This window comes from Grammomys surdaster, unplaced genomic scaffold (assembly GCF_004785775.1).
Source record: "Grammomys surdaster isolate TR1022 unplaced genomic scaffold, NIH_TR_1.0 125780, whole genome shotgun sequence".
In the NCBI taxonomy this organism is placed as follows: Eukaryota; Metazoa; Chordata; class Mammalia; order Rodentia; family Muridae; genus Grammomys; species Grammomys surdaster.
The window spans coordinates 1,389,704-1,416,428 of record NW_021620611.1 but is presented as its reverse complement, the minus strand read 5'-3'; the positions used below and the strand labels follow the sequence as shown (position 1 = coordinate 1,416,428).

The 26,725-nt window shown below is 41.7% G+C and overlaps 2 protein-coding genes across 5 annotated transcripts; one reads left to right on the top strand and one right to left on the bottom strand.

Moving 5' to 3' along the window:
- Positions 1-1,210: 1,210 nt before the first annotated feature.
- Npy1r (neuropeptide Y receptor Y1) lies at positions 1,211-10,347 on the bottom strand. The gene is made up of 3 exons (XM_028789069.1): positions 10,323-10,347; positions 3,085-3,930; positions 1,211-2,973 (listed from the first exon to the last, which is right to left on the bottom strand). Exons 2-3 carry the CDS (start codon positions 3,778-3,780, stop codon positions 2,521-2,523), a joined length of 1,149 nt encoding a protein of 382 aa, XP_028644902.1. The 5' UTR covers positions 3,781-3,930; positions 10,323-10,347; the 3' UTR covers positions 1,211-2,520.
- Positions 10,348-18,422: 8,075 nt separating this feature from the next.
- Npy5r (neuropeptide Y receptor Y5) lies at positions 18,423-24,733 on the top strand. 4 transcript variants are annotated; one of them, XM_028789083.1, is made up of 2 exons: positions 18,423-18,546; positions 22,539-24,733. In XM_028789083.1, the coding sequence occupies exon 2, from the start codon at positions 22,548-22,550 to the stop codon at positions 23,946-23,948; it is 1,401 nt and encodes a 466-aa protein (XP_028644916.1). In that variant the 5' UTR covers positions 18,423-18,546; positions 22,539-22,547; the 3' UTR covers positions 23,949-24,733. The 4 variants fall into 4 exon arrangements, with proteins under 4 accessions (XP_028644916.1, XP_028644915.1, XP_028644914.1 ...); XM_028789082.1 differs by having other exon boundaries at positions 22,536-24,733; XM_028789081.1 differs by having other exon boundaries at positions 18,423-18,630.
- Positions 24,734-26,725: the final 1,992 nt, after the last annotated feature.

Sequence of the window (26,725 nt, the reverse complement as noted above, 5' to 3'; positions counted from 1 at the left end):
AGCACCTTGGCGCTGGCCTTGGACTGAACTGTTAGTTCGTCTCCTTCTTTGGGTGAAGTAGAAGATTTTGATGCTCAGTTGTCTACGGTTCCTAGAGATGGCCTCAGCAAATGCTCTGATGGAGAAATAGCTGTGTGTTAAGAGTGCTTCCCAAGAACAGTTGATTTCTAAGGCACCTATGTAGAGAAAGGGAGTTTCCCATTAGTTCTGGGGAGCAAGAAAATGCCAAGTAGTAAGAATCTCAGGTTTGAGGTCTTTAAAAGGTTATCTTTTTCAATGAATCTTAAAACTTGGCTCTAGAATTGCCTCTCTCTCACTGTCTGGTGAACTAAAGGACAACTTTAGCTGTCATGTGGTTTCATGCTAACATCCACCATAAGAAGGTTGGTATTTCTTACAAAGCTAATGGTGCAAGATCCTAAAAAAATCTAACAGTCATTACTGTTTCATTTAGGGGTGGAAATAACGCAGTAGAGGAGAAAATGCTCCCTTGCTAAAGAAGGACAGAGGGAAGAGAATCCAAGAAAACACCATGATGTGAATTCCACGTGACACAATGGAAAGGAGAAATTTTACCTTCATTCACTCGCTTGTTTTGGAAATTATATGTCCATATCTATATGGATATAGGTGTTCATATACATGTGTTATGTATGTGTTCATGAGTATGTAGATCTATCTGGTTTTGTACTGGGAGAAGGCATATGCATGTGTTGTGTCTGTATCAACCAAAGGCTGATGTTGAGTCTTTCCCAGTTTCACTTCACTGAGCCCAGATCTGGCTGGATTATTTGATCTAGCTAAGCAACTTGCCTCAAGAATGTTTGGTCTCTTCCTCCCAAGGGCACCAAGATTACACCCACCCAACATTTATATATATGAAACTAGGGATTCAACCCCAGGCAAAATGTTTGTACAACAAGTTCTTTACCTTCTGGCCCATCTCCTCAGCCCTGAAATACATTTAAAACAACTTTTTAATTACTTGTCACTGTGAGAAATTCACTGTGGGCCCACCATTATTATACAGTCTCTGCCTTAAGAAGCTCTCAAATCTAGAAAAGTAAAATGAACCAGCCCCCAGTAGGGCTGAATAGACAGCATCTCTCCAGCAAGTTGATAATGGGTAGAGTGGAGACAGCATTTCATGGAAGGCAAGTCTTGAGACAGGAAGAAATGAAGCTCAAGAGAAACACAGTACAAACTCCTCTGAAAAAGCCCAAAGAGTTTTAATACAGAAAGTGTTTGCCCTTCTAAAATCACACACAGGCAACATTTTGTATAATACATTGAACTGTCTTGTTCTTCAAAGTATCTTTTCTGAATCTAAATCATGATTACAAGATACATGAAAGGAAATATATTACTATGACAGGACTACTTAGTACTCTATGATATAATAGTATATGATTATAAAACTCCACACTTTATATAGTTTATGCAGTTAGGATAGGCAGGGTGCATGAACATTTTAGGTACGATTACCTGTTAGCTGAGGGGTACATACATTAACATTGTCTGTGTGTCTTCTGCTGTGAAAAATACATGGTGAGAGTTAAACACTAGTTACTATGCAGGCACTGCCGTATGGAAAATGCATCTTATGTTTCTATGCAGTATGAGTTAGAAATGCTCTCAGAGTCTCATGCTTGTGCCAGGAAGCTTGATGGTGCTCAGTGCTCTTCTGAACGATGCAAAACATCTCGAAGATCAAGTCCTGTGGATGCCATTACCTGTTTGCAGCAAGTCTAGTTTACGTATTAAACTAATTGCCCCGAAATGCTTTGGCCATCAGAGGAATCTTGAAATCAGGGAGCTGCTTTGGCACTTCATTCTCGTGGATGTCCTAACTCCCAATGATATTCACAGCTGAAAACGTGTTCTTCACGTACCTTTATCTTAAGCAAGACTCAATTAGGAGTTACAAATCCAGTCCTCTCAAAAAAAGAGAAAAAAAAAAAAAGATGCTGCCAAATGACTTCAGACTCTCTTTTGGCTCCAGCACATTCTAAAAGGTGACTTTTGTATACTGTCACCCTTGTAACAGACGAAGATGATGCTTAGCATGGAATGAAGGTAGTCCAGGGTCTTGGAAATCTCATCTGATCTTGAAAATCCAGTACCTTGAGAATACCAGGTAGGTACTGCTTTTGCAGTGAGCTCATGACACTACTTCAGAGAAGTTCACTCCAATAAATACAATATAAAAATCCTTGTCATACACATAATTTCACACACATACACAAAGATAGAGACGGATGAGACACACACACACACACACACACACACACACACACACACATCTAGTCAAAACTGTTGCCAGAAGATAGATTACAAAGTAATTAGATTGTCAAGTTATCATGGCAACCATCACAAAAGCAGTAAAACCCAACACAAGATGTCCTGGACTTTCCAAACCTGCTTCACTCCGTTCCCTGGGAGCACAGGTAAAGAAAGCATGCGGAAGGCTGTGCTTGTTTTTCCACAGATGTAGCCTGGGACCATATGTTCTGAGCAGCTTCAGATTTTTTCATTGTCGTTCATACTGATTTTTTTAAACGCGACTGGGCTTGCCTGCTTCAGGGAAGTCTTGGACACGTCCGTATGCATGGTAGACATGGCTATGGTCTCATAGTCATCGTCTCGAGACCGGAAGTCACAAAAGTTGAAGAAGAACTGCAAGTCTCTCTGGAAATTTTTGTTCAGGAATCCATAAAAGATGGGGTTGACGCAGGTGGAGATCATGGCCGTGAGGTGGCAGAGCAGGAACAGCAGATTGTGGTTGCAGGTGGCAATGATCTGGTGGTTCCAGTCGAACACAGTGTTGAAGATGGTAAGGGGCAGCCAGCAGACCGCGAAGGCGACCACGATAGAGAGCAGCATGATGTTGATTCGTTTGGTCTCACTGGACCTGTACTTACTGTCCCTGATCTTGTCCATCATGTTGTTTCTCCTTTTCAAGCGAATGTATATCTATGAAGGAAGGAAAGGGTGAGTTCAAGTACAACATGCACCTCCTGGGGAAGTCTATGCAAAGGAGGTAAGAAAGGAAATGGTTGGGGGAGGGGCCAATGGTTTTCTTACCTTGAAGTAGCATATAAATATGAAGCAGAGTGGGCCAAAATACTGCAGCACCAGAAGGAGCGTCGTGTAAGACAGCCTGTGAGAGTCTGACGGGAATTTGTCAAAACACACATACTTGTCCTTGAACGCCGGGAGTGATACATTTTGGAAGGGCTCGTCGGTCAGAATTTGATAGATCACGAAGGGCAGAGAAGAAGCCACTGCAAGGACCCAAATGACAGTAATGCCTATGTAAGCGTGTCTGTTGTTTGGTCTCCACCCTCTCGGGTTGATGATTAGCTGATGCCGTTCCACAGCGATGAGAACCAGCGAGAAAATGGATACCGTGATGGAGACACATTGTACAAAGGGATTCAGTTTGCACATGGTCTCCCCAAAGACCCAGTGGTCCATCAGTGTGTATACAAAAGTGAACGGCAGACACATGACCGCAACTAGCAAGTCTGAGAAGGAGAGGTTCACGATCAGAATGTTGGTGACATTTCTCATCTCTTTCTGTTTCAGGATGATTATGATCAATGCCAGGTTTCCAGAGACCCCAAGAATAATCACAGCCCCATAAGCAAGGGCCAAGGTGAATATCACAGCCAAGGGCAGGTGGCAGTCGTTACTTTCAAAAGCCAGAAGTGGAGAATTCTCTGAGGCATTATAGTGAAATGAGTGATTTTCAACCCGGGAGAACAGAGTTGAATTCATTTTTTTAAAACTTTTTGTTGTTGTTTTGTTTTTTGGTTTTTTGTTACCGCTTAGACAAATGGACTGTTATGGTTCTTCAAAACGGATCAAATCTTCAGCTGACTCATACTCCATATATTCTCAGTTCTTCATTCCCTTGAACTGAATACTCTGTCAACAAAAGAGGCCAGTTGCATAACTAAGTTTATTGAAGGCCATCAAAAGAAATTCTGTCTTACACAATTATAAAATTAAGGCACAGAAGGAAACAGATTTGAATCTTTTATAAAATTATAACCTTAAAAAAAAATTCCACAATCAGTACAAACCATTTCAGACATTTAAAGTCCAGCTAGAATGTTTTGGAGACATGGTCTCTCTCTCATGTAGCTGGCCTTGAACTCACTTTTTAGCTGAAGATGATCTTAGACATTTGATCTTTCTGTCTCTGCCTCATGAGTGATGGGATTACAGGCACATCTGATTTTATGACAGTGCTGAGGACTGAATCCAGGTATTCAAGCATAGCATGCTAGGCTACCGACTAGGCTACATCTCCCAGCTCGCCAGGAATGTCTTTAACTGGACTTGCTCACATGTTGACTTTCAGTGGTTTACACCTCAGTAAAGTGTTTGTAAATCTCATGCCTCCCAAGTGCTAGACAAATGGTGCCAACAGCAGACTCTCAGACATAGCAAGAATGCACATGTACAGAGAACAGCACACTGTACAGACGGAAACATGTAACAAAGCAAAACAACATAGAAGAATGTGTCAGGGAAGTGTTAGTGCAGACAGCATGCTGTGGTAACAGCTAACCATACACGGGGCTGCTTTGAAAGACAGATGCCATTTGACAAAAATCTTCACAAGGAGGTGACCTATACAATGGAGCATCAAGAAACTTGCCCTTTTGAGATACGGCTGCTGAAAAACTATGTGATGTTTAATGCAGACCATGCTTCAGAATGCAGAGCTGACTTCTTGTGTTTTAATAGGTGGCCTATAGGGTATATGGACAAGTTTAGTGGCACAGCCGATGAAATTAGAAATGGGACCAAAGGCTGTACATTATTTTTAAAAAATAATGTCACCATGAGGAACAAAATCTGAGTCAAATGGAACAAACTACTTGTCAAAGAACCAAGTGCTCCATACACAGATGTGCTGGCCAGTGCCTGAGGGCCACATCAAGGTTTGCATTGTGTGGGAGAGTCTAACTTTAACACACTATGATTTTGACTATCAGATTAGAAGACTTCAAAGAATTTCTAATGTTTCATCCAAGGAAATATCGTCTTTCCTCACTCAGCTATGTGAGTGTCCAATGCAAGGGTGCGAGTTCAGTTGTAGCCTTAAATTTTCACCCCATTGTGTAGTGTAAACATACTTCTCGTACTGACAATATAAGTTACAGACATAAGATCAGAAGCTCCTTTAGAGAAAGAAGCGAGAAACCTCTGATCTCTATTTCTCCCTTGTTAAAGAAGTCCACAGGACAGGATCTCTCATGCTAATTAACTAGCTATTGCGCCCATGTTAATAGGCTGCATTCTCTGTCTGTCTTTCTTAGAACAATGAAGAAAATTATGTGGATTTACTTCTGTTGAAAGGAAAAGGAGAAACTTAATGCGCAGAAATGCACTTGCTGTTCATGTGACACCTCTAATAGACCTTTTATTTGGTGCTTTGGCTTTCTAGAATATGAGGTCTTTTCTGTTGTGAAATCACAATTTGGCCTGATAAAACTAAGAGTTGCCATCATATAATCAGACTATATAGCATTAAAGCATAGTGGTGAAATGATTTTGTGCTGGCTAGTTGTACGTCAGTCTGATGTAGAGTCATCTGAATGGAGGGAACTCCAATAGAGAAAATGTCTCCATAAGATTGGGCTGTGAGGAAGCCTGGAAGGCATTTTCTTAATTAGTGATTACTGGGGAGGGCCCAGCCCATTGTGGGTGGGGCTACTCCTAGGGTGGCGGTTCTGGGTTCTATTAGAAAACAGCTGAGAAAGCCATGGGGAGCAAGCTAGTAAGCAGCACCATTTATAGCCTCTGCATCTGCTCCTGCCTGTTTGAGTTTCTGCCCTGACTTCCTCTGATGATGAACAGTAGTGTGGACTTGAAAGCCAAATAAACCCTTTCTTCACCAACATGCTTTGATCATAGTGTCTCATGACAGCAATCGAAACCCTAACTAGAACAGACTTCAAGTGTGGATGTTAGTAGAATTTAAGTCTTCCTTCCATCCTCTCACCTGAAATGACTTCTGGGATAATTACACATTGTTTTACCCTCAAGAATCCCAAATCCAGAGCGAGTGTAGCATGGGAAAGCAAACCTAGAAGGAGTAGGTAGGTAGCAGCTTTATAGTTTGAGAAAGCTGTGACTTTCTTTGGTAAGCCAGGCAAACTTAGTGTCACACTTCCTCTTCAGGCTAATAGTTACAAAGCTTTTCATTACTCAGTGTAACACTAGAAGAATAGCAACGTGTATTCTTATTTCCTGTGGCTTCTCTTGGTGCCCTATCACTGAGCCCCACTGAGTGTGAGCATGTGTGGATTCTTGTGAGACACAGGAAGTATGTTCAGTTACCATGCTTCATCCTGGAACTTAAAGATGTTACAGGCTACATAAAGTCAATTCTTTAACAGCCCCAATATAATTGTTCTGTTCTAAACAAACAAAAAATTATCTATCTTAGCCTGTAATACTTCCAAATCCTCACCCATCATCCCAGTTTTGGGGTGTTATATCCCAACAGCAATTCAAATCTTTCCCTTCATCCAAATCACTTTTAATCCCCAACCTTATCAGCCTATATTGATTTCAATACAATGACTTAAGTTAGGCACTGTGAAAACTTCATGATACCTTGAAAATATTAGATTGAGAATGAAAATATCTTGACCACTCTAATAGGTACATAATAAGAATCATGTTTGGTATAAGTCTGTGGTAACATTAATGGCACAACCTATGATTAAATGCAAAACAAATGCCAATTAGAATAGTTATTCCATTATGTCGGTCACCTAGGAGAAAACACTGCATTTTGCCTATTAAAAGTGAACTGTTTTCTGAAGGAACACGTATTTATTTGACACTTGTTTCTTGTCAGGTGTGGTTTCGGTGGAAAGAACAATGACCTTTTCTCTGAGTTTCTAGTCTTATGGGCAGAGAAAGAAAAGAAAAAATAAATCAGTAAAAGGCCCCGTTTGATAGCCAAGGAAGGGGACTGGGGTTATTGGGAATTGCAATTGAATCCTGGGTGGTAATCCTGCCTCAGCAAAGCTGACCATCCTAAATGACAGCAACATCCAAGAGTGCAGAGTTAGGAAGCTAGGTAGGTTCCCAGGGCTGGCATCCCTGGTGGAAAACAGAAAGCAAATAGAACATTTCTAAGGCTGCTGTAACAAGAAGGCAAGGGAGGAAAAATGGAGGTGGACTAGAAGGAGCTCACTGGGAAGGCCGGACAAGAAGCTGACAGTGCAGGGTTCTAATAGGACAGTCTTCACCTTTTACCCTTGAACACTAGGAGCCTTTGGTAAAAACACATAAAGTCATATGTTTTTATCTTAAAGTTTGTAAAGGCATTTACTGCCAAGCCTAATGACTTGAGTTTGCTCGCCATCACTCACATGGTGGAAAGAAGGAACTGCCTCCTGCAATTGGCCCTCTGAGGACAGGCATGTTATGTCATAGCATGCAGACCCATCCTCTACCACTAAATAAATAAGTAAAAGATTCTGTTAGTCTACCTGCTGCTTGCACCGAATTTAAAAAAGAGATGGAGACATAAGGAGACTCATTAGGAAGCTTTGCAATAGTTCAGGGAGAGGGGCATGATACGCAGGGCAACGTGTTTGCTGTGGAGAGGAAGAAAAAAGAAATTTTATATAGGGCCTATTTTGACAGCTATAGGAATTCACAAAACCAAGTCATTTCAATTCATGGCTTACAAAGACTCATCTCTCACAAATGAGTTTAAGTAAACATAGTCTATTCTGATATCTGTCAAATCACGTTTGATAGACAAGTCCTATGAGAAATGTTTCCCACTAAGTAGATGTTTACTTGTTTAGTTTCAGACCCTAGGACAAGGGGCTGAGGAGCATATTTTACTTACCAAAGCAGATCTGAGCTCCAGGTTTTCCCAGCATCCTTTAGTCCCTACCTGGCATACCCAGCTCCCAAACCTGAACTTTCCAGCCCAGGGGCTGGGCTGCCCTTTCCCCAGAGGCTCTTCCCTGTATAATCCAGACAGTTTGGTCTCTGCCAGCCTCCACACCCCACTCTCTTTCTTTCTTTGTGCTCACTCTTTTCTTTCTCTTAGCTCTCTTCTCTCTCTCCCTTCTCCTGATGTCTTCCCTGAGGCTAGTGAACTGGAAACAGCTTCCCAATAAGCCAGTCTTTAACCTTTAAACCTGTCTAATCTGGCTTGAATGGCTCATTTTACCAGTGGAGAAATAACTTATCACTTATCTATACAGACAATGCCAAGTTCTCTTATTTTGTTAAGTATGGGAGCAATACTCATTCCAGTTAGGGGAAACCGTGGTGTGCTAGACACAAGGTGTTTTGTTTACCTTAGTATAACTCCGAGAAATAGCAAAGGTCAGGAAAGTAGAAGTATTTCCCTGCAGAAAGAGTTTGCATCTCACTGTAAAAGAAAACAAGCTGGCATTTGCTCTTCCGTATGCCTTACATATGTATGTCTTACAACTGTAAGCATTGCCAGAATCAAAGACCAAATTTCAGTACAGCTGCCATGGACATTCAAAGACATTACATACATTAACAGTTGACAAATTACTTCCCGCTCCCACTCTCCCAGGACAGTTCCTGTTCTTCCTTCTTGTAGGAATGCTGGCCCTTCATGATCGATGTTTACAGTGCTGTTTCTATCATAAAATACAGCACTTGGGGGCATAATTTGCTCTCTCTCTCTCTCTCTCTCTCTCTCTCTCTCTCTCTGTGTGTGTGTATGTGTGTGTGTGTGTGTGTGCACACGTGTGTGTTTTTCTTCAAATTCCCTCATTTGTTTGGGGATAAAAGATCAGCAGTGATATACACAGCCGAAGTTACTGCTAGCTTATCTAAATGAGTTACATAATTCCCTGTGCCTTCCGGGGAATGGGGGAAGGGCTTGTTCAACAGATAACTGCCTATTGACAGTTATAAGGAAACCCTAGGAAATGGTATCGAGGAAGAACCCCCTGTCTCTAGGATGGATAAGGAACTGGGCTTTCTACAGAAGCAGTCCTCTCTTGTGTGCAAATCACAGGGCACTCCAATTAAAAGAACAGTGGAAATAGGAGACACGCCTCATCTCCACTTCCTCTCTACCTCCCCTCTCCTCCCCTCTCCTCCCCTCTCCTCCCCTTCCCTTCCCTCCCCTCCCCTCCTCTCCCACTTCTGTCTCCTGAGTTTTCATGTTTAGGTCCTAGAGTCTAGGAGTTACCAGAGGGAAATTGGATAGATTCAATCAAAACTCCTGTTTCACCACCCTTGTCTTGTATAACTATGTGAATCTCCTTGATTACCCCCATTCCTAATCCCCACGCTACACACACACACACACACACACACACACACACACACACACACGGAGAAAGGAAGGAAGAGGGAAGGGGGAAGACTTATTAATCTGTCAGGGAGCCTCTACCAGAATAAGCGAACAGAGCAGAAATGGAGCCCAAATGAACAAGCAAGGCGCGAATAGGAGATCAGTCCATCTCTCTTATAAACCCAATAAGGGTCCTTCCAATATTAGCATCTCTGCAATCTACCTGGGGAGCAGCAGAATATCCTACTAACCACTAAAACCGCCCCATCCCCCCTCCCCCGCTTCTAGTTCATTCCTAACCTGCTAACCCAGCACAATTGCCCTTTTAAAAAAGAGCTGAGGAGTTGGGTGGTTAAAACTACGAAACAAAAAGTCAAGGTTCAAGTCTTGCAAGGTGTACTATACAGCCGGAAAGGGGCAGGCACAGGGAGTGGGGCAGGGGCTCTCCCATTCTGGGCTCCGTTTCCCGGGGAACCCCACATTTTCTCAAGTGACGGGAAGCAGGACAAATGCATCGGGATCTAGGAGAAAGCGGGAGCCCCCACCCCTGCCCAGTGCATCTCATCAGGTTACCCAGAAAAACTCCTGGACCTCCACCTGGGCAGAGGCTCCAGCCTACTCCAGAAAAACTAGGAAGACTACCTTGGTGCAGGAAAGACCAACAGGGGCATCTCCCCAGCCTTCTAAGCGAGAAGGAGGAGAGGAAAACTTATTTCCTTCTGTAATCCCCCAAGCGCAGGACACCGGGATGCATGAACTCTGGGAGAGGTACGCTCTCCCTTTGAGATCTCACATCCATAGTGTCCCAGACCTGTCCCACAATCTAGAATATCCTACCACCTGCTCCAACTGGGAGTCAAAGCGAAAAGCTGATTCTACACTCGCTCCGTTCCCATGACCGGATCAGACACCCGCATCTTTCCTCTCATACCTCATCCCATCAATAAGAGATTTCTCAAAAGTCCCTTAAAAACACTAACTTGCAACTTACCTTTTGAAGAATCCTTCTGTTCGCCTATGTTGAAGCGGGATGGGTGTCACCGGAGGGAGGAAAGATCTGTTGGTATTTCTCCTGCTCAAACCCTAAAGATTGAGGAAGATAGGAAGAGACGCCCCCTTAAAGCCGAACTCCACCTCATCCAGGATCATGTGACGGCACCCCACGAGGATCACCCAAGGTTTCCCCCACAGCCTCCTCCCAACACCTCGGATGCACACCTCAGAGGTGCGTTGCCTAGGAATTCTGGAAAGAAAAGCGGTTAAATGTAAGCCACGCTGTCAGACCCGTACGCACAGATCTCTCACCGCGCTAGTCCTTGACTCAAGGAAGGCGCATTTCCAAGCCTGTTTTAAAAGTCAATGCCATCGCTCTTTCCTTTGTCTGCAGGTCAGTGCCATCTTGTGGCGAAGTCCTTTTCCTCCGAGAGTCCGAGCTTTAAGCCCGCGTTAAGAATGGGAGAGCTTATTTACGGGAAGGGGGACGGATGCACTTCACCGCAAAGCCTCCGCTAATGGGTTTGCCGCTGCTTTTGTGACGCTCAAATATTCCGCACGCCAGTACCGAGAAGTTATTTTGCCCAGTCTAAGAGAACAAAAAGAAGTCCTTTAAAAAGCCAAAGTAGCGAATCTCCGTTGAGAGCCTTTGAGCCCTTTTCCTCTTCACTAAGAAAGTGCATTTGAGTCAGATTTGTTCTTAGTGACGAGTTCCTTTATCGGGGAGCAGGAAACCGGGCCCGGGGCACGATGAACCCAGCATTTTCCTGTTGGTCAGAAAGAGTCGATGCAGTTTCCCCGGTGATTTATCCCCAGTATGGAACATTGTGGGTGTGTTCAAAAGACATGGTCCTTGCAAACCTTGTCCTTGGTATTTGATGGTTCAGGCTAATTATTTGACACACTGATTTCATAATTCACATGGTTTTATTTCACTTTGAAAAGTCAATGCTGAGTAATGCACACACACACTCAAACACACATGCATACACACACAATCTACTTATCCTGGAACCTCAACTTGTTTTAATCAAACTATTATCAAGTAGGGAATCTACAGAGGTTGCCTAGGATGTACACATTTCATTACAAAATAACAAAGATTATCTGCCTTTAAAGTGAAAGCCAATGAAGTTCCATGACACGAAATCACATGAAACTTACACTATTAAGAAAGAAAAAAAAGATTTTCTTTTCTAAGGGTTAGCTTGAATAGGAATTATTTATCAATACAAATTTGGTTAGATTCACACATAGAGATGTAGATAATCTCTGGGACTATTTTGTGGGAAAGTTAAAATATTTATAAGTGGGCACACTGTTCTATGATTGGAAGAGGACTATGATCAGATTAAAAATGCACAGTGTTTGTAGGACAATAAATATGCATGTCCGTTAAACCCCTCTAATGGTTTAAAGCAAAATGTCACACAACTGATCACACACGAGAACGGAAATAGGAATGGAAAATTTAGGGATTACGGTTTCTTTACAGTGCTCTCCTGTCCTCCTTTGGGACACTCCTACTCACCCCGTGTGCTCAGCTCCCCTGAGTCACACCGCTCTTAGGAGTATTTCCTACATTAGCTCACCACACTTGCTAGCTTTAGTCTGTCATGAAAACCACGGGCGAAATGGTTCAATTCGTTACCAAGAGTATGTCTTCACGGGCTATCATTCACGCCAGGAACTATTTTGGATTTGAGAATATAATCTGGACTTGGGTACTTATGTGTTCTCCAAGAATCCTAGTGAAGTTTTTCTAAAAAGTCTGCATTAATATGACCAATTGCAGTTTGTTTTATTACCTTAGTTTCTATAAAGTGCTCCCTCAAGGCAAATTTATAAAGCTGGGCTTCTAAGACGTGAACTTCACAAATCAGTCTTTCAAAGATTATTGCTCGGCAAAGATTTTTATGACGAACTTTAGGGTATAAAGTTTGGAAATGCTCATCAACTGCATACTTATATAACGTTAGAAAGACCATTTATTGAAGGCCGTCTTCATCACGCAAGGTAGAGAGACTACAAACCCTTCTAATGTCATCTTATGAGAGATTTACAATAACAAAGTCTGTATCCCTGTAAAGATGTGTGCTACATTTTAGGATTTCTTTTTCCTTTCTATTTTGACACAGTGTCTGTGGACCCCAGGCTGGCTTCCACTTGATATATGACAAAGGATATTATTAAATTTCTGATCCCCCTGCCTCTGCATCCCAAGCAGTGTTATTACAGCCCTAGGCTATCACACTTGGTTTGTGTGGTGCTGGGAAATGAACCCAAGGCTTCATGTGTATTAAGGAAGCACTGACAGCTGAGCTACGGCTCCAGTCTTCCTTTCCTATTCCCCAATGAATAGTCAGTTGCCAACTTCATTATTCGGGATTTGATAGATAAAAATCCCAGCTTTTCCTGGAAGAGATAACTGTTTATTTCCTTCTGAAATTTTGTAACAGACTAACGTAATGCCTTTGATTAAGATCACTAATGACATATTCTACTGGTATTTGGTCAACAGTTTCTTCCTGCCACATAAACAGAAAGGTGAACTTTGCTCATCAAATCTAAGTAAATATTAATTTTATTACTTAGAAAATAACAACATTTTAATGGTCTAGTCAAGCTTTAAAAATTCCATGACACAGTGCTGGGGATGCAGTGGAATATTACTGTCATCTAAATATTCCTGAAATGCTTCTAGGCCCTGACACATATTACTTTTCCATAGTGACCAATCAGATGAATCTTGAAAGGCATTAATACTCTATGTGAAACTAAATTGCAGATGAAGGATATTGATGGGAGATTCTGTCTGTGAGGTTGAACTTCCAATGAAATCCACTACTGAATCAGTTCATATTGTATGACTCAATTGTATGTCAAGTTTTCCCTTCTGGTACCCACTGAGTGCATAAGTCTGTGCGTGATGCCAAACAATGCAAGGTGCCATGCCATATTACTAAATAGTCTTGTGTCTAGGAAAACACAGGGAGAAGAGCCTTCAGCAAATGAAACGAAGTTAAGAGTATTAATCTTGAGATGGGAATGTGGTGCATACCTTCAATCCCAGCACTCGGGAGGTAGAGGCAGAGAGAGCTCTGAGTTCATGGCCAGCCTAGTCTAGGGAGTGAGTTCCAGGACAGTCAAGACTACACAGAGAAACCTTGTCTTGGGGGGAAAGAAGTATTAGGAATTTTTTGAGTCCACATAGTAGTAATTAAATACAACAGATAGGCAACTTGATTAAACGCTTACAGTCAAATCGCCCATATCATTTTATTTCTCTTTTTGAGAATAGTAACTAGCAGAAGCAACAATTTATTTACAATACATACACATGTACTAAGGTAAGCAACTAAAGCTCTCCTCTGTGAAGATGGTATCTATTCTAGTTTCGTCTCTGTGGCTGTGGTAAACACTGTGACCAAAGGTGACTTATGGGAGAAAAGTTAAACTTTTCAGCATATCATTGAGGGAAGGAAGCAAAGACACTCAAGCTGGAACTTGAAGCAGAAACCATGGAGGGATGCTGATTTATAGATCTCTCAGAGGCTTTATCCCTGACTAGCTTTTATATATAGTCCAGGACCAGCAGCCCAGGACCAGCAGCCCAGGGAATGATGTTGTCCACACAAGGCTGGGCCCTCCTATATCAGTTGATGAGACAATGCTCACAGACTTGACCACAGGCCAGTCTGATAGGATCTTTCTCTCTACTGAAACTCCCTTTTCAGGTGACTCTAGGCAGTGTCAATTCAAGCTAACTAGGGTAGTGTCTGTATTCATTACTGTCTTAGTTAGGGTTTTACTGCTGTGAACAGACACCATGACCAAGGCAACTCTTATAAGGACACCATTAATTGGAACTACCTTACAGGTTCAGAGGTTCAGTCCATTAGCATCAAGGCAGGAGCATGGCAACATCCAAGCAGGCATGGTGCAGGAGGAGCTAAGAGTTCTACATCTTCATCTGAAGGCTACTAGCAGAATACTGGCTTCCAGGAAGCTAGGATGAGGGTCTCAAAGCCCACACCCACATTGACACACCTACTCCAACAAGGCCACACCTCCTAATAGTGCCACTGCCTGGGCAAAGCATATACAAATCATCACAGTTATGTTCTCATGAAAGTAGCTTACTGGAGGAAAAGTTTATCTTGTGCCCACAGTTCAGGTCATTATAGTCCTTCAGATCAGAGAAGACAGGGCAGTGGAAGTAGCTCAGTCTTCGGTGACCATCAGAGAGCAGAGAGGGGATAGGCAGCTCTCAGATGGCTGCATCCTTATTCCTTTCTTCTTCAGTCTGGAGTCCTGGCTAGTGGAGTGGTGCCTCCCATTCTCAGGATGAGTTTTCCCCACTCAGTGAATTCTCTCAGGAAACACGCAGGTACACTCAAGGACATGTCTTATTAATGGTGTTTCTTGATCCAATCAAGTTGACAATGAGACCTGACCATGACAATGTTAAAATCAATTTGGTAATTTGCCACAAATTTTCTAAAATAATATAGTACAAGGGATGATCTGTCGACATGTAAGACACCCATACTTTCTTCGGAAAAAGAATAGAATACACTCTTAGCACACACTAGGGTTACTTCTTATGGAAGGCTTACATTGTTGGTTAGCAACTGTTTGCACAGATCTACAAGTATACTGTGATGTCTCTGAGACAGTGATTCCCTCTCCCTGCTACCTCTTCAAGCTTAGAGCATAGAATCATATCTGGAAGGTTCCCCAATAAAGACCATATGTTTGGATCCCTTTCCCCTAGCTAGGATGCCTATGTTTGGCTTCAGTGAAACAGGATGCACCTAGGCCTGCTTTGACTTGATGTGCCAGGGTAGGTTGGTACCTATGGGAGGGTCTTCCCTTCTCAGAGGAGAAAGGAAGAGAGAATGGGTGGGGGACTGAAAGGAGAGAAGGGAGAGGTGGCTGAGATCTGAGATGGGGGTATAAAGTGAATTAATAAATAAATTAAGGAAAATGTGGTTACAATTGAAGTATTCTAAGCGTCTATTTATAAATACATATAGTATATGATTATATTATATATATGTGTATATATATATATACATATGAATCACATATATGCACATGCAATTTTAAATTGGAAAATTAACTTATAAAGATGAGTTGTACAGCCTATCTGGAAATGAGTCACAGACATATCTAATGCCATTACTTTAAAAGTACTGTTGCTTAAGAAGAACAGTACTTATTGGGAGTCAATAAAATGTTTGTGGTAAGCCTCTTTAGGTAGTTAGGATCCTCATCAAGTTGTTTGACAAAAGTGACTGCATACATGACTGTCAGCTGATATTTTAAAAAAACATCTCTCATAAAGACAACTTCATTGTTCACAATAGTATGCCTGCACCTCTTTTAAAACTCTAAATGTTAAGTTATAGGACAGTGATTACTCTTCCACAGATGTCACTGCAGCCAAAAGCATTGTAAAAAGTTTCACAACATATAGGAATTTGCCCTTTCCACATCTTTTAAGCATTTAAGACTTAAATGCACCACAATTTACCATAGAAATGCTTAATATGATAAAATTTTAGAGGGAGCACCACTCACCTAATAAAATAATATTTTCCTAGCTTGCATGCCCCACAACTGAACCTAATGTATCAGAACCATGCATCAGGAGAGAGTATGTCAAAGACTTTCAGTAACCATCCTTCACAAATGGAAACTATTGTTAAATTGGAGTGCTAACCTCACAGAAGTCACAGACGTGTTCCTCAGCAAAATGTTACCCTGGCACGGTTGTGCGATAATAATCCTTACTAGTCCCAAGTGCTGCGTAACTCTCTCCTCTTCAGATAAGCTTTCTTTCCTAGCTGATAACGATTCTCGGAAACTGAGAATTAGCCAGCCTCATTTTGTAACGTGCATAAAAATCCAACTTAATTTCCCAGGTGCGCATTTTATAAAAATGCCTACAGCAGAAGTGGACATTGCTGTTTCTGCCCCCCAGAGGCTGTACTTCCTCTGCCTGAAAGGTACTCAATAAAACAAACAAATTTACTCTATTATGTATTACAAAAGTAATGATGATTAGTCTCCAGTTCCTTTGGGGCCTGGAGATAAAAGCTCACATTTATGCTTGCCTTTTTATGCTGCACATGTCTGACATTTTCAGCTCTTACATACTCTTCCAAACAATCCTTAATAATTTGGTTCTTCCACATATCCTTAAAATTGTATAATAGATGTTTTTTTAGAAAAAAATCTTGACTTTTGCTTTCTTTATGAGTGTGTGCATTGTGTGTGCTCCTGTGTGTATTGTGTAAGGTGTATGCATATGTATGCTTACTTGTACATATATGTGTAGACATCAGAGGTTGACTTCAGGTATCTTCCTCTGCCAGTCTCCACCTTGGTGTTTGAGACAGCATGGCTCATTGGGCATGGAGTCCACTGTTTTCAGCTTTGCCTACTGGACAGTGAGTCCCCAGGATCCTTTGTTGTTATGGGTGCATGTGGCATGCTCAGCTTTAACATGGCTGCTGGGGACCCAACCTCAGATTGTCATGCTTGTGTCAGGTGTGTGGACATCTTGAAAATGAAAACAGGCAAGTTCAGAATCTTCTCATTGCCACACAAGCCTTTCTTTTCAATGTGCTAAAAGCAAATGTGTGGGAAAGGAAAAATTGTCATATTTTTGACATGGGATAGACAAGAAAGATCATGTAGCGCAGCCTATTTTTTTAGAAGGCATCCATCAAAGGTGTCTCTAAGAAGCTATTTGAGAAATCGTTGCACATTTGGAGTGTGTGTGTCAGACTGCAAGGGATGGGAGAGTAGATCTCCACCTGGCAACATGTAGTGTGTGAACTGCACAATAGCTAGCTTTAAGAAAGCCTAGGACCACGCCTTTGTCTGCTAAGACTTTGTTTGCTAAAAGTCAATCTCCTCTCTTCCCTCACTGCAGGATTCCAGGGCCCTGCTCAGGTACCTGCTGTGTTCAGCTATTGGGACAAATACAGTGTTTCTGAAATGAAACCCAGAAGAATCAGATGATATTTTCTTGAAGCCTTTTTGAAGTTCTTGGATTGCTTGGGCTGAGAGGATGACAAGCACTACAGTTTCCTGTACTGACTGTTAAATTAGCAGAAACGAGCAAATATCTTCTGCCTCTGAGACTCAGCTAGCAAATGCTACCCCGGGGGTTAGATTAACATGGCACATTATTCCCAAGGGATAAAAGTCATCTTCAGTTGACACAGTGCCTTCAGTCTTACGGTCCTGCCTTTGGCAGGCAATGCTGTGGGCTGTAATCATGGTGCAGGAAATACACTGTTGTTATGACAGGCCAACTGAGGATTGGCCAAATACCACGACAATCTTGAACAAAAGGCTACAGATCTATCAACCTTAAAAATGAAAATGAAGTGTTTTGGTACAATAAGACAGGATTTTATTTGTTTTTATTTGTTCATTTCTTTAGGTTGTCTTTATATTTTTAAAAGATGACACCCCCCACACACACACACACACTCACGCATTTTGTTACGAAATCTCCCGAGACAGGTTGATTCCACCCTCACTTCCCAGCTCCCTCAGTTCTATGTCCCTTGCTCACACCCACACTACTACCCCTTAGAGTAGGAGTTGACTCTATTGTCTATTTTGCACTCTGCATCACAGCGTGTTCCCTGCAGCTTTGAGTCAACTTCTTGCCTAGACTTCTTTATGTCAGAAAGGCAAGAAGATGTTCTGTTTGGGAGTTTGTTTTATTTTCTCCCTCTCATAAAGAAAACATGGGCCTTGAAGGTTTTTCCTCACAAAAGCTATCAGAAAAACGCCTACTCGCACACAAGTCACTATGAGGTTGAGAATAGGACGGACATACATCCGTGGGACCCCGAAGTTAACTCCTGAAACTAGAGCACAGGGTAGCGGGGATACATCCTGAAGCTCAAGAGCTGCTACCTGGGGCCTCCAAACAGACACACAGGCACTGGGGTGTACCTAAATTGGACTATGGGGGCCCGGAACGGGCGGTCTTGAGCCTGGTGTCCAGGGTCTCAGGGACTGTCACGTGTTCCCGAGGCGCTTCTAAAACCCTGGCGGCTCCGGGCCCCTCCTTCCCACTGCCGCCTCCAGGTCCTGCTCCTGCCGCCACCGCTTCCATCTCGAGCAGAAGCGACCGCGCTCAGCCGCGTACCCCGGAGTCCAGGCACCCGCAGCGGCCGGGGCATCCCGAGGTACCCACTCCAGGCCTCGCCTGCCCCTACAAGAAGCCCACGTCCCTATCTTGGGTTCTGGAGCATCTTGTGGTTTCCAAAAGGGTGGGTTGCAGACCGGGAGGCAGCCTGGTTGGGAAAGGGGATGGAGGTGGAGAAACCGCAGTTGTCAGGCGGCGGGAAGGGAGGTGGGGGGGGAACGGTTGCAGCTGAATCCTTCCTTGCCCGGCAGGTCCCTCCAGTGCCAAACTCACGGTGGAGCAGGCTCTTGCCAGACCCTATCGGATTCTCCCAGGAGGGTTCCAAGAATGGGAAGGAGGGATGGACCAAGCGAAGTCCCGGCTTTGGCTTAGGGGAACCCGGGGTACAGCTCGGTAGGCGTCTGAGGTAGGAGAACCGGTGCCCATGCCGGTTGTCAGCCCTAGCTGAGCTCTGGCGATGCCCAGGATTCAGCGATTCATCTGCCTTCTTGTCCCACAGCTGGCCACACACCGGGAGACAGCTGTGCACTTGGGTTTGCAAGGTGGCTTGTAAGTCAACTGAGAGCAGGAAATAGCCATCCACACACCTGAGTTCCAGGAGAAAAAAAAAAGGGGGGGGGGAATTCTTATCCGTAAGTTTACAGACCTATAGTTTCTCGCTATTCAAAGAAGGTGTTGTTAGATGGAAGCCAAAAGAAGAAGAAAAAGAAAAAGGTTTGCCATAATCTATGACAACAGCCCAAGACTGAATGCATTTCAAATGTCAGATGTCTCAAGGAGAGAGACAGTGTTGTTAAGAGTCTAGAATACAGAGAAAGGCAGTGGGTACTTGCATGCTTGTTAGCTGAAGAGGAATGTGTTTATTTGTCCAGGGCTATCTTTTGCAGAATTTTGCCTTGCAGAACAACACACAATACGTGGAGTCATGGAATCGTGCCATTGCTGCAAAGCCACAGCAAACAGGCAGTTGATGTTTTATCTCTAGAGAACTACATATATTCGATTTTTCTGCGTGATTGGCATCCTTTGCGAGAATGATACACAGTTTGGTTAAGCAGGGAATCATCCTGAGAGTAAAACCTTATTTAAGTGCATCGTAGATCAGTCTCCCTCTAACCTTTGACTCACTGTCGTTTCTCCCTTAGTACTTTAAAGAACTTACTCATCTTCGTTCTCAAAACCCTTAAAGTTTCCTCAGACGTCACTTGTCTTGGTGTTTCATACAGACCAATTTATAAGAAAATTGCAATAAATCCTCACAATGATATTACTTTCATAAAGTTGCCAGTTTAATGACTCTACCACCACTGACACACACACACATACACACACACACACACACACACACACACACACACACACACTGTGTTTCTTGGGAAACGGAACTCAAGCATTCCAGGTAGAATGTGTGACAGTGAGAAATGTCGCCACGTAAAAAAGAGAACAGGTTATAGAACTAGAAATGAAGAACTCACGTGGCTTGCAACATTCTTACTTCTGCAATAGTAAATATTTTTATGTAATTGTTAAAACACCCTGCCTTTCACGTCTTCTAAAGTAATCTAGGGTGAATTGAAAGTCTCTTTTCATCGTCTATAAAGGATTTAAGCTGTGTGAAGCCACTGTGAAGAGTTGGTTGTTACACTGTTGGAAAGCAGAGGATCATTGCATACATGAGGTTTCTGTGACTCATTTGTTTGTTTCAAAAAGAGGAAAATGAAAGGAGCAAGTGTAAGCAGGGGATCCTTTGACTTGTTATTTATCTGTTTATTTTGATTCCAAGCAGCTCCTCTACTTCACATTTTCAACTGGAAAACAGGTGACATATATCTTATTGGACAAAACTGCTTAGTGGTTAAACTGTCCTCTAACTGTAAGGAGGCAGTTTTAAAGAAACCAATTAATGTGTCCTCCCACACACGTTGAAGTACCTATAATTTGGTGGTGAGAAGTCTCCAAGGGAGCTAAGATCTGCAGACGGTACCTCGTGTTCAGAGTACCTTAGCTGTCATGTGTGTGGCTGTGCATGAGTGACGGGCAGATGGCGTGGCCATCTTCACACTCAGAACAGCATACTGAGAGTATTAGGTACTCAGCAAATGCTTGCTTAATGGCAAGGGATAACTATCTTACACGGATATTCATTCAACTGGCCTCCATTTTAAATTACCTATGGCTTTTACTTTCTTAAAACACAGAAGTACTTTAAAAAAGAAGGGTTATCATCCATTTTTTGTCACTACCCAATGAATCCTTCAGACATTATTTCTTTGAACTTCCAAGAAACAAGTAGCTTTCCGTTTTTAATAAATTCAACATTAGTTCTCACACATGTAAGACAGACATGGTCTAGTAAAAACTATGCAGTCGGGTATACATCTTCACCTCACTAAAAATGTTTTTGGCAACTTTAGTTTCCTGTTGGTCATGAGTCTTTATCAATGAAGATACTGCATGTAAGTAGGTGAAGTGCTAAACTATCATCATTGTTTATATAGAGATCTCATTGCAGGCTATATAAACCCCCAAATTCAGTGCGTGTATATATACATATGTACATAGATACACACATGTAGTCATACTGTATCCTAAGAATCCCCAGAGCCATTCATTTCTGTTATTTTAATTCTGGGAACATTAATCTACCATTCTGAAATGATTAGTTGCAGATATGTATGTAGCGTCTAATATGTCTGACATGCTTTATTACGCTTCTCACTATCATAATAATGAATACCTTTCTCTATCTCTAATCTAATCATTTAATCTAAACTAATCAAGAGATGAGACTTCTTTTTTTAGGGATGATATGACTTTTGACCCTACACTATATACATGTATAGTCGTGTGTGTGTGTGTGTGCTGGATCCTGAACCTAATCCCTCTCACTTGCTAGAGAAGTAAGCACTCTACCAATGAACTATAGCCTTAGCCCTTCAAAACCATGCTTTTTTATCACAGAAAACCCCCTCACTGCATTTCTTTATTCTCTAAAAAAATTGACAGCAATTTTATTCTGAATGTTATATAGCAAGAAAGCACAAATCCATTGTAGATGTCTCTGTTCAATTTGTTGCTTATCCTTGCTTTGGTCACAGGGAAAAAATCCAGTTAGTGACTACTGACCTACCACACAAGTTTAAGAGAAAAAGGTTGATTCAAAAAAAGTGAGTGCGCAGCCAAGCAGGAGCATGCTTGCAAACAGGCCGTGCACACCCCAAGGATAAATAGAATCATAAATAAGGCACACAGAGCCCAGCACTCATCAGAACTCAGGAAATGGACTGAGGCACGAATGGAGACTGCTTTCATTAGAAGCACACTGACTTACCCCGATGCTGAACGGTATTGTCTTGTCATATGGTGACTGGGATGATTCAGGGATCGTGGGAGTCACTTTCATACCAGCTAGCCTCTTTCTCTTTCCCTTGAGTTAGAACCAATGGAAATTACGGGTTAGGGTCTAGGGACAAATGAACAAGGTCTGGAGTTTTTGATTTAATGTATCTTTGGAGGTGTGTGTTAGCTTCAGAAAGTTGTCCCAGGAGTGTGAAGTCAGTGCTGGGAGTTTGTAGGAAAAAACAAAGATGCAGGACGCTGACTTTTAGGTTTGATCTTGATAAGAAATAAAAAAATTTGAAAAGCAAGATAATAGGCTAATATACTTTAGACACTTTGACTAGAGAATAATAGCAATAGGCTATTACAAATTATATAATAATATAACTGAAGTTTTTCTGTGCATTTTTCTTTTCCATTCCTTATGTTATTTCTGAAATAAAATTGAAAAACAGAGTTTGCGACTTGAGCCGAGCTAACAGTGTCTGAAACTGGTGATAGATTTACGTAATTATTATTGCTGAATTTGTACCAAACTTAGAACCCCAAACTGGCCCTTTATGATCTTAGAGGTTTGTAAGGGAGGTTGTGGGGGCAACCTCTAGACCTTAGTTTTGTTCTGAGTATGTTAAAGTTATAGTAGCATGCAATTGATCTTCAAGCTGCTAATGGACACCGTCTCCTTTCAAGCAGAACTCTAGTATGGAGGTTAAACTTGAAGAGGATTTTAACAAGACATTTGTCACAGAGAACAATACTGCTGCCAGTCGGAACACTGACTTCCCTGCCTGGGAGGACTACAGAGGCACAGAGAACAATACTTCTGCTGCTCGGAACACTGCCTTCCCTGTCTGGGAGGACTACAGAGGCAGCGTAGATGATTTACAATACTTTCTGATTGGGCTCTATACATTTGTAAGTCTTCTTGGCTTTATGGGAAATCTACTTATCTTAATGGCTGTTATGAAAAAGCGGAATCAGAAGACTACAGTGAACTTTCTCATAGGCAATCTGGCCTTCTCTGATATCTTAGTTGTCCTGTTTTGCTCACCTTTCACCCTGACTTCTGTCTTGTTGGATCAGTGGATGTTTGGTAAAGCTATGTGCCATATCATGCCATTCCTTCAGTGTGTGTCAGTTCTGGTTTCAACTCTGATTTTAATATCAATTGCCATTGTCAGGTATCATATGATAAAGCACCCTATATCTAACAATTTAACAGCAAACCATGGCTATTTCCTGATCGCTACTGTCTGGACACTGGGGTTTGCCATCTGTTCTCCGCTCCCAGTGTTTCACAGTCTTGTGGAACTTAAGGAAACCTTTGGCTCAGCATTGCTGAGCAGCAAGTATTTGTGTGTTGAGTCATGGCCCTCTGATTCATACAGAATTGCTTTCACAATCTCTTTATTGCTAGTTCAGTATATCCTGCCTTTAGTGTGTTTAACAGTAAGTCATACTAGTGTCTGCAGGAGTATAAGTTGTGGATTGTCCCACAAGGAAAACAGACTTGAAGAAAACGAAATGATCAACTTAACTCTACATCCATCCAAAAAGAGCAGGAACCAGGCAAAACCCCCCAACACTCAAAAGTGGAGCTACTCATTCATCAGAAAGCACAGAAGAAGGTACAGCAAGAAGACGGCATGTGTGTTACCTGCTCCAGCAGGACCTTCCCAGGAGAAGCACCTAACCATTCCAGAAAAGCCAGGCTCAGTCCGTAGTCAGCTGTCGCCATCCAGTAAGGTCATTCCGGGGGTCCCAATCTGCTTTGAGGTGAAACCTGAAGAAAGCTCAGACACTCACGAGATGAGAGTCAAGCGTTCCATCACAAGAATAAAACAGAGATCTCGAAGTGTTTTCTATAGACTGACTGTATTGATACTAGTGTTTGCTGTTAGCTGGATGCCACTCCACGTCTTCCACGTGGTGACTGATTTCAACGATAACCTGATTTCTAATAGGCATTTCAAGCTGGTTTATTGCATCTGTCACTTGTTAGGCATGATGTCCTGTTGTCTAAACCCTATCCTATACGGATTTCTTAATAATGGTATCAAAGCAGACTTGAGAGCCCTTATACACTGCTTACACATGTCATGATTCTCTCTGTGCACCGAGGAAAGAAGAAATGTGACTGCCCACAATACATCTGTGCTAATTGACACATAACTTACATAGAAGTGTTCTGGATCTGAATGCCAGTTCATAATCTATGTAAGATCATTTTAATGTTGTAATGTGGTTAATTCAGTCAGTTGTACAGAGTCAATGTCGATCTAATGAAATTTCATGTTTTGAAGTAGTTACATCACCTTCCATTTCATGTCATTGGTAATAAGTTGAGTGATACTCTTTGGTTTAGTGTAAAAATTATAGCTATCCAAATTGTTATTTTGTACAAAAATGTAAGAAGAGAAAAAGTTGTCCCAAAGAATATTTAACTACAGATTTAAGTAATTTCTATTGTCTAGGTATCTTCATTTCCATTTCACAGGCTTCTTAACATTTTTTTTTGTAAAAGTAAAAGATATTCAAAAGTCAGAACTCTATTACAGATGTATGCATAAAACATGATTATAAATTTATAGGAGAAAGATTCACTCCTATTATTGAAGACTGGTAAAATTGTCAGACTAATCCAGCTGTCCTACTACTAATATTTAACTTATCAAATACAAAAAGCTTTTAGATTTTGTTTAGATTTATATCACATTAAACACTGTCAAAAAAGGCTGTTTTCATATGCATCTTTGATGTTCTAAAATGTGAAGTCTAGATGATGTCTGTATTTCCAATTATTAAATAACTTATAAAACTATTTTTAAGAGTCCATAGATGGTATGAATAGTCAGTCATTTGTTAATACAAAATAAATGTAGATAACTTACTTCATGTTGTATCTATGTTGTATGCATATTAGGTATCGTGTTGTCTCGCTAAAGTGTTTTCTACATTTGAGTATTTTTTTTCATTTGTTTGTTTGGTTTTATTTGCAGAACTGGAGCTGGAACTGAAGGCCTTGTGCCTACTAGCTCATGCTCTATCCCTGTCTCCAGCTCTTATCCAGAGCTAAGTTCTATAAAAATAATTGATGATCAGCATATATAAGCCAGATGCACAAAATAGTATCGAAGTCCTCAGTACTGTAGCTGATTCAAGCATTCCCCTGAATTGATTCCTGCTAACCACAAGGAAAAACAATAAAACAAATGACCCACCTACCTGAAAGACTCTTTAGGTTTGCAAGCAACAGGCAATTCTTGTTTACTCAATTAAAAGTCCCAAATCTTTACAAGGGGTTTCTTTCTACAATTATTCATTCCTGGAAGAGGTGGATACACAAAGGAAATTGCTGTGCTTTCCTCTGGCATGGAAAATGGTACTTGATCCCAAGGTGTTCTCTGATGGGCTTTAGCCGAGGTCTTACCAGCCTCTTTTCTACTATATAATGTATAGTCCCTTAGTGAAGTCAGAGCCTTAGAGACAACCAGAGTAGAACTTTAGTATTAAGTTTCATCCACACTTAACCATATTGTTCCAAGAGACAGGGACATCACCTTTGGTCAAGTCTGGGAACTGTTGGGTACTTTACAATCACCCCTGAGATTCATGAGAACTAATGAAATTTTCATGTGGGTCTTTAAGGGCACATACTACCAGCATGTCTGCTACACCACTCTTCAGGATCTGACTCGTGTCTGCACATGAGCGTTCTCTCTTCTCCTTTTGTACACTTTCAAATATGATCATGGCCATATGCCCATGTGTTTTTAGTTTCCCTGCAATTCATCTGGATTTACATGAATGCCCCTCTAGCTGGGGTTACACGAATAACACCCCCCCTCCATGTGCTTATATCACTACTGAAAAAAGGAGAAATCTAGCTTTGGTTTGGCTTTCCTTCCCCTCCTGATTTTTAATACTAAGGGCTTCTGCTTAATTGTTTTCCTTAGTAAAATATCTCTCACTGCACCTTCCTACTTCTCTGCCCTGTGTGTAGCTTACAGTACAGCTTTGATTAGGACAACCAGCTTTATTTTTGGAAGCCAGGCTTTCATTGGGAAAACCACCTTGCTGTATTTGGATCAAACTAAGGTCTCACTGTGGACAAAGAAGAGTCTTGGCAAGAGAATGAGCTCATTTAAAGCAGTAAGCATTCTCGATTTCTCCAGGGCAGCCAAGTTCAAGGTTTGCTGTTAGATGAAATAGAAAGCAACACCAGTAAAGGACAAAAATAAATACACAGACACATACCCACTCCTTTCGATAATCCAATAGCAAAAACTGCACAGTGATGGCTAAGCACCTCAGAATTTATAGCTATTGATTGATGAATATGGTTAAAGTAAATAATCTAATAGGAGGCTAGTAAACTATTTCTTCATCACTGGGACAAAATGTTCATAAAGTAATTGGAAGTTAAGAAGTACCAGTGAGTTGTTGGCTAGACGCCACTGAAGCTGGGACTCATGGTTTTAGAAAGTTATCATAATAATTTCTTCCATGAAGCCCTGTTAGTGAGTTCAACAGTCTTCCTTCAGTCGTTTCTCCATTGCTCAATGGGTGATTACATTATTGTGTTTCGATTCTCTCCTGGGATCTGGCATCATTACTTGTTCAACAGCATCCACTGAAAACCAAGGCTGGGGGAAATAGATGGAGATGAAATTATAAGCAGTCAACCTCATTACATTTTACACAATTATTTTAAAATATCTAATCTAGGAAGTGGGTTCAGTTGAATCTTTGTGGTTATTTAGATTTTCCCTGCTGTCTCTTACACAGTACAGTGGGCCATAAACATGCTTCATGGAAGAAAATAAAAGCTGAGGACAGTGCAAAGAGCAAGTAAAATGACAAAGTCATGAAGAACTCCA

Excerpts from the sequence above, each read along its gene's own strand:
- Npy5r (XM_028789083.1), top strand. The coding sequence starts at position 22,548 with ATGGAGGTTAAACTTGAAGAGGATTTTAACAAGACATTTGTCACAGAG.
- Npy1r (XM_028789069.1), bottom strand. The coding sequence starts at position 3,780 with ATGAATTCAACTCTGTTCTCCCGGGTTGAAAATCACTCATTTCACTAT. Across the intron at positions 2,974-3,084 it reads TATTTATATGCTACTTCAAG|ATATACATTCGCTTGAAAAG; the intron begins GTAAGAAAACCA and ends CTTCCTTCATAG.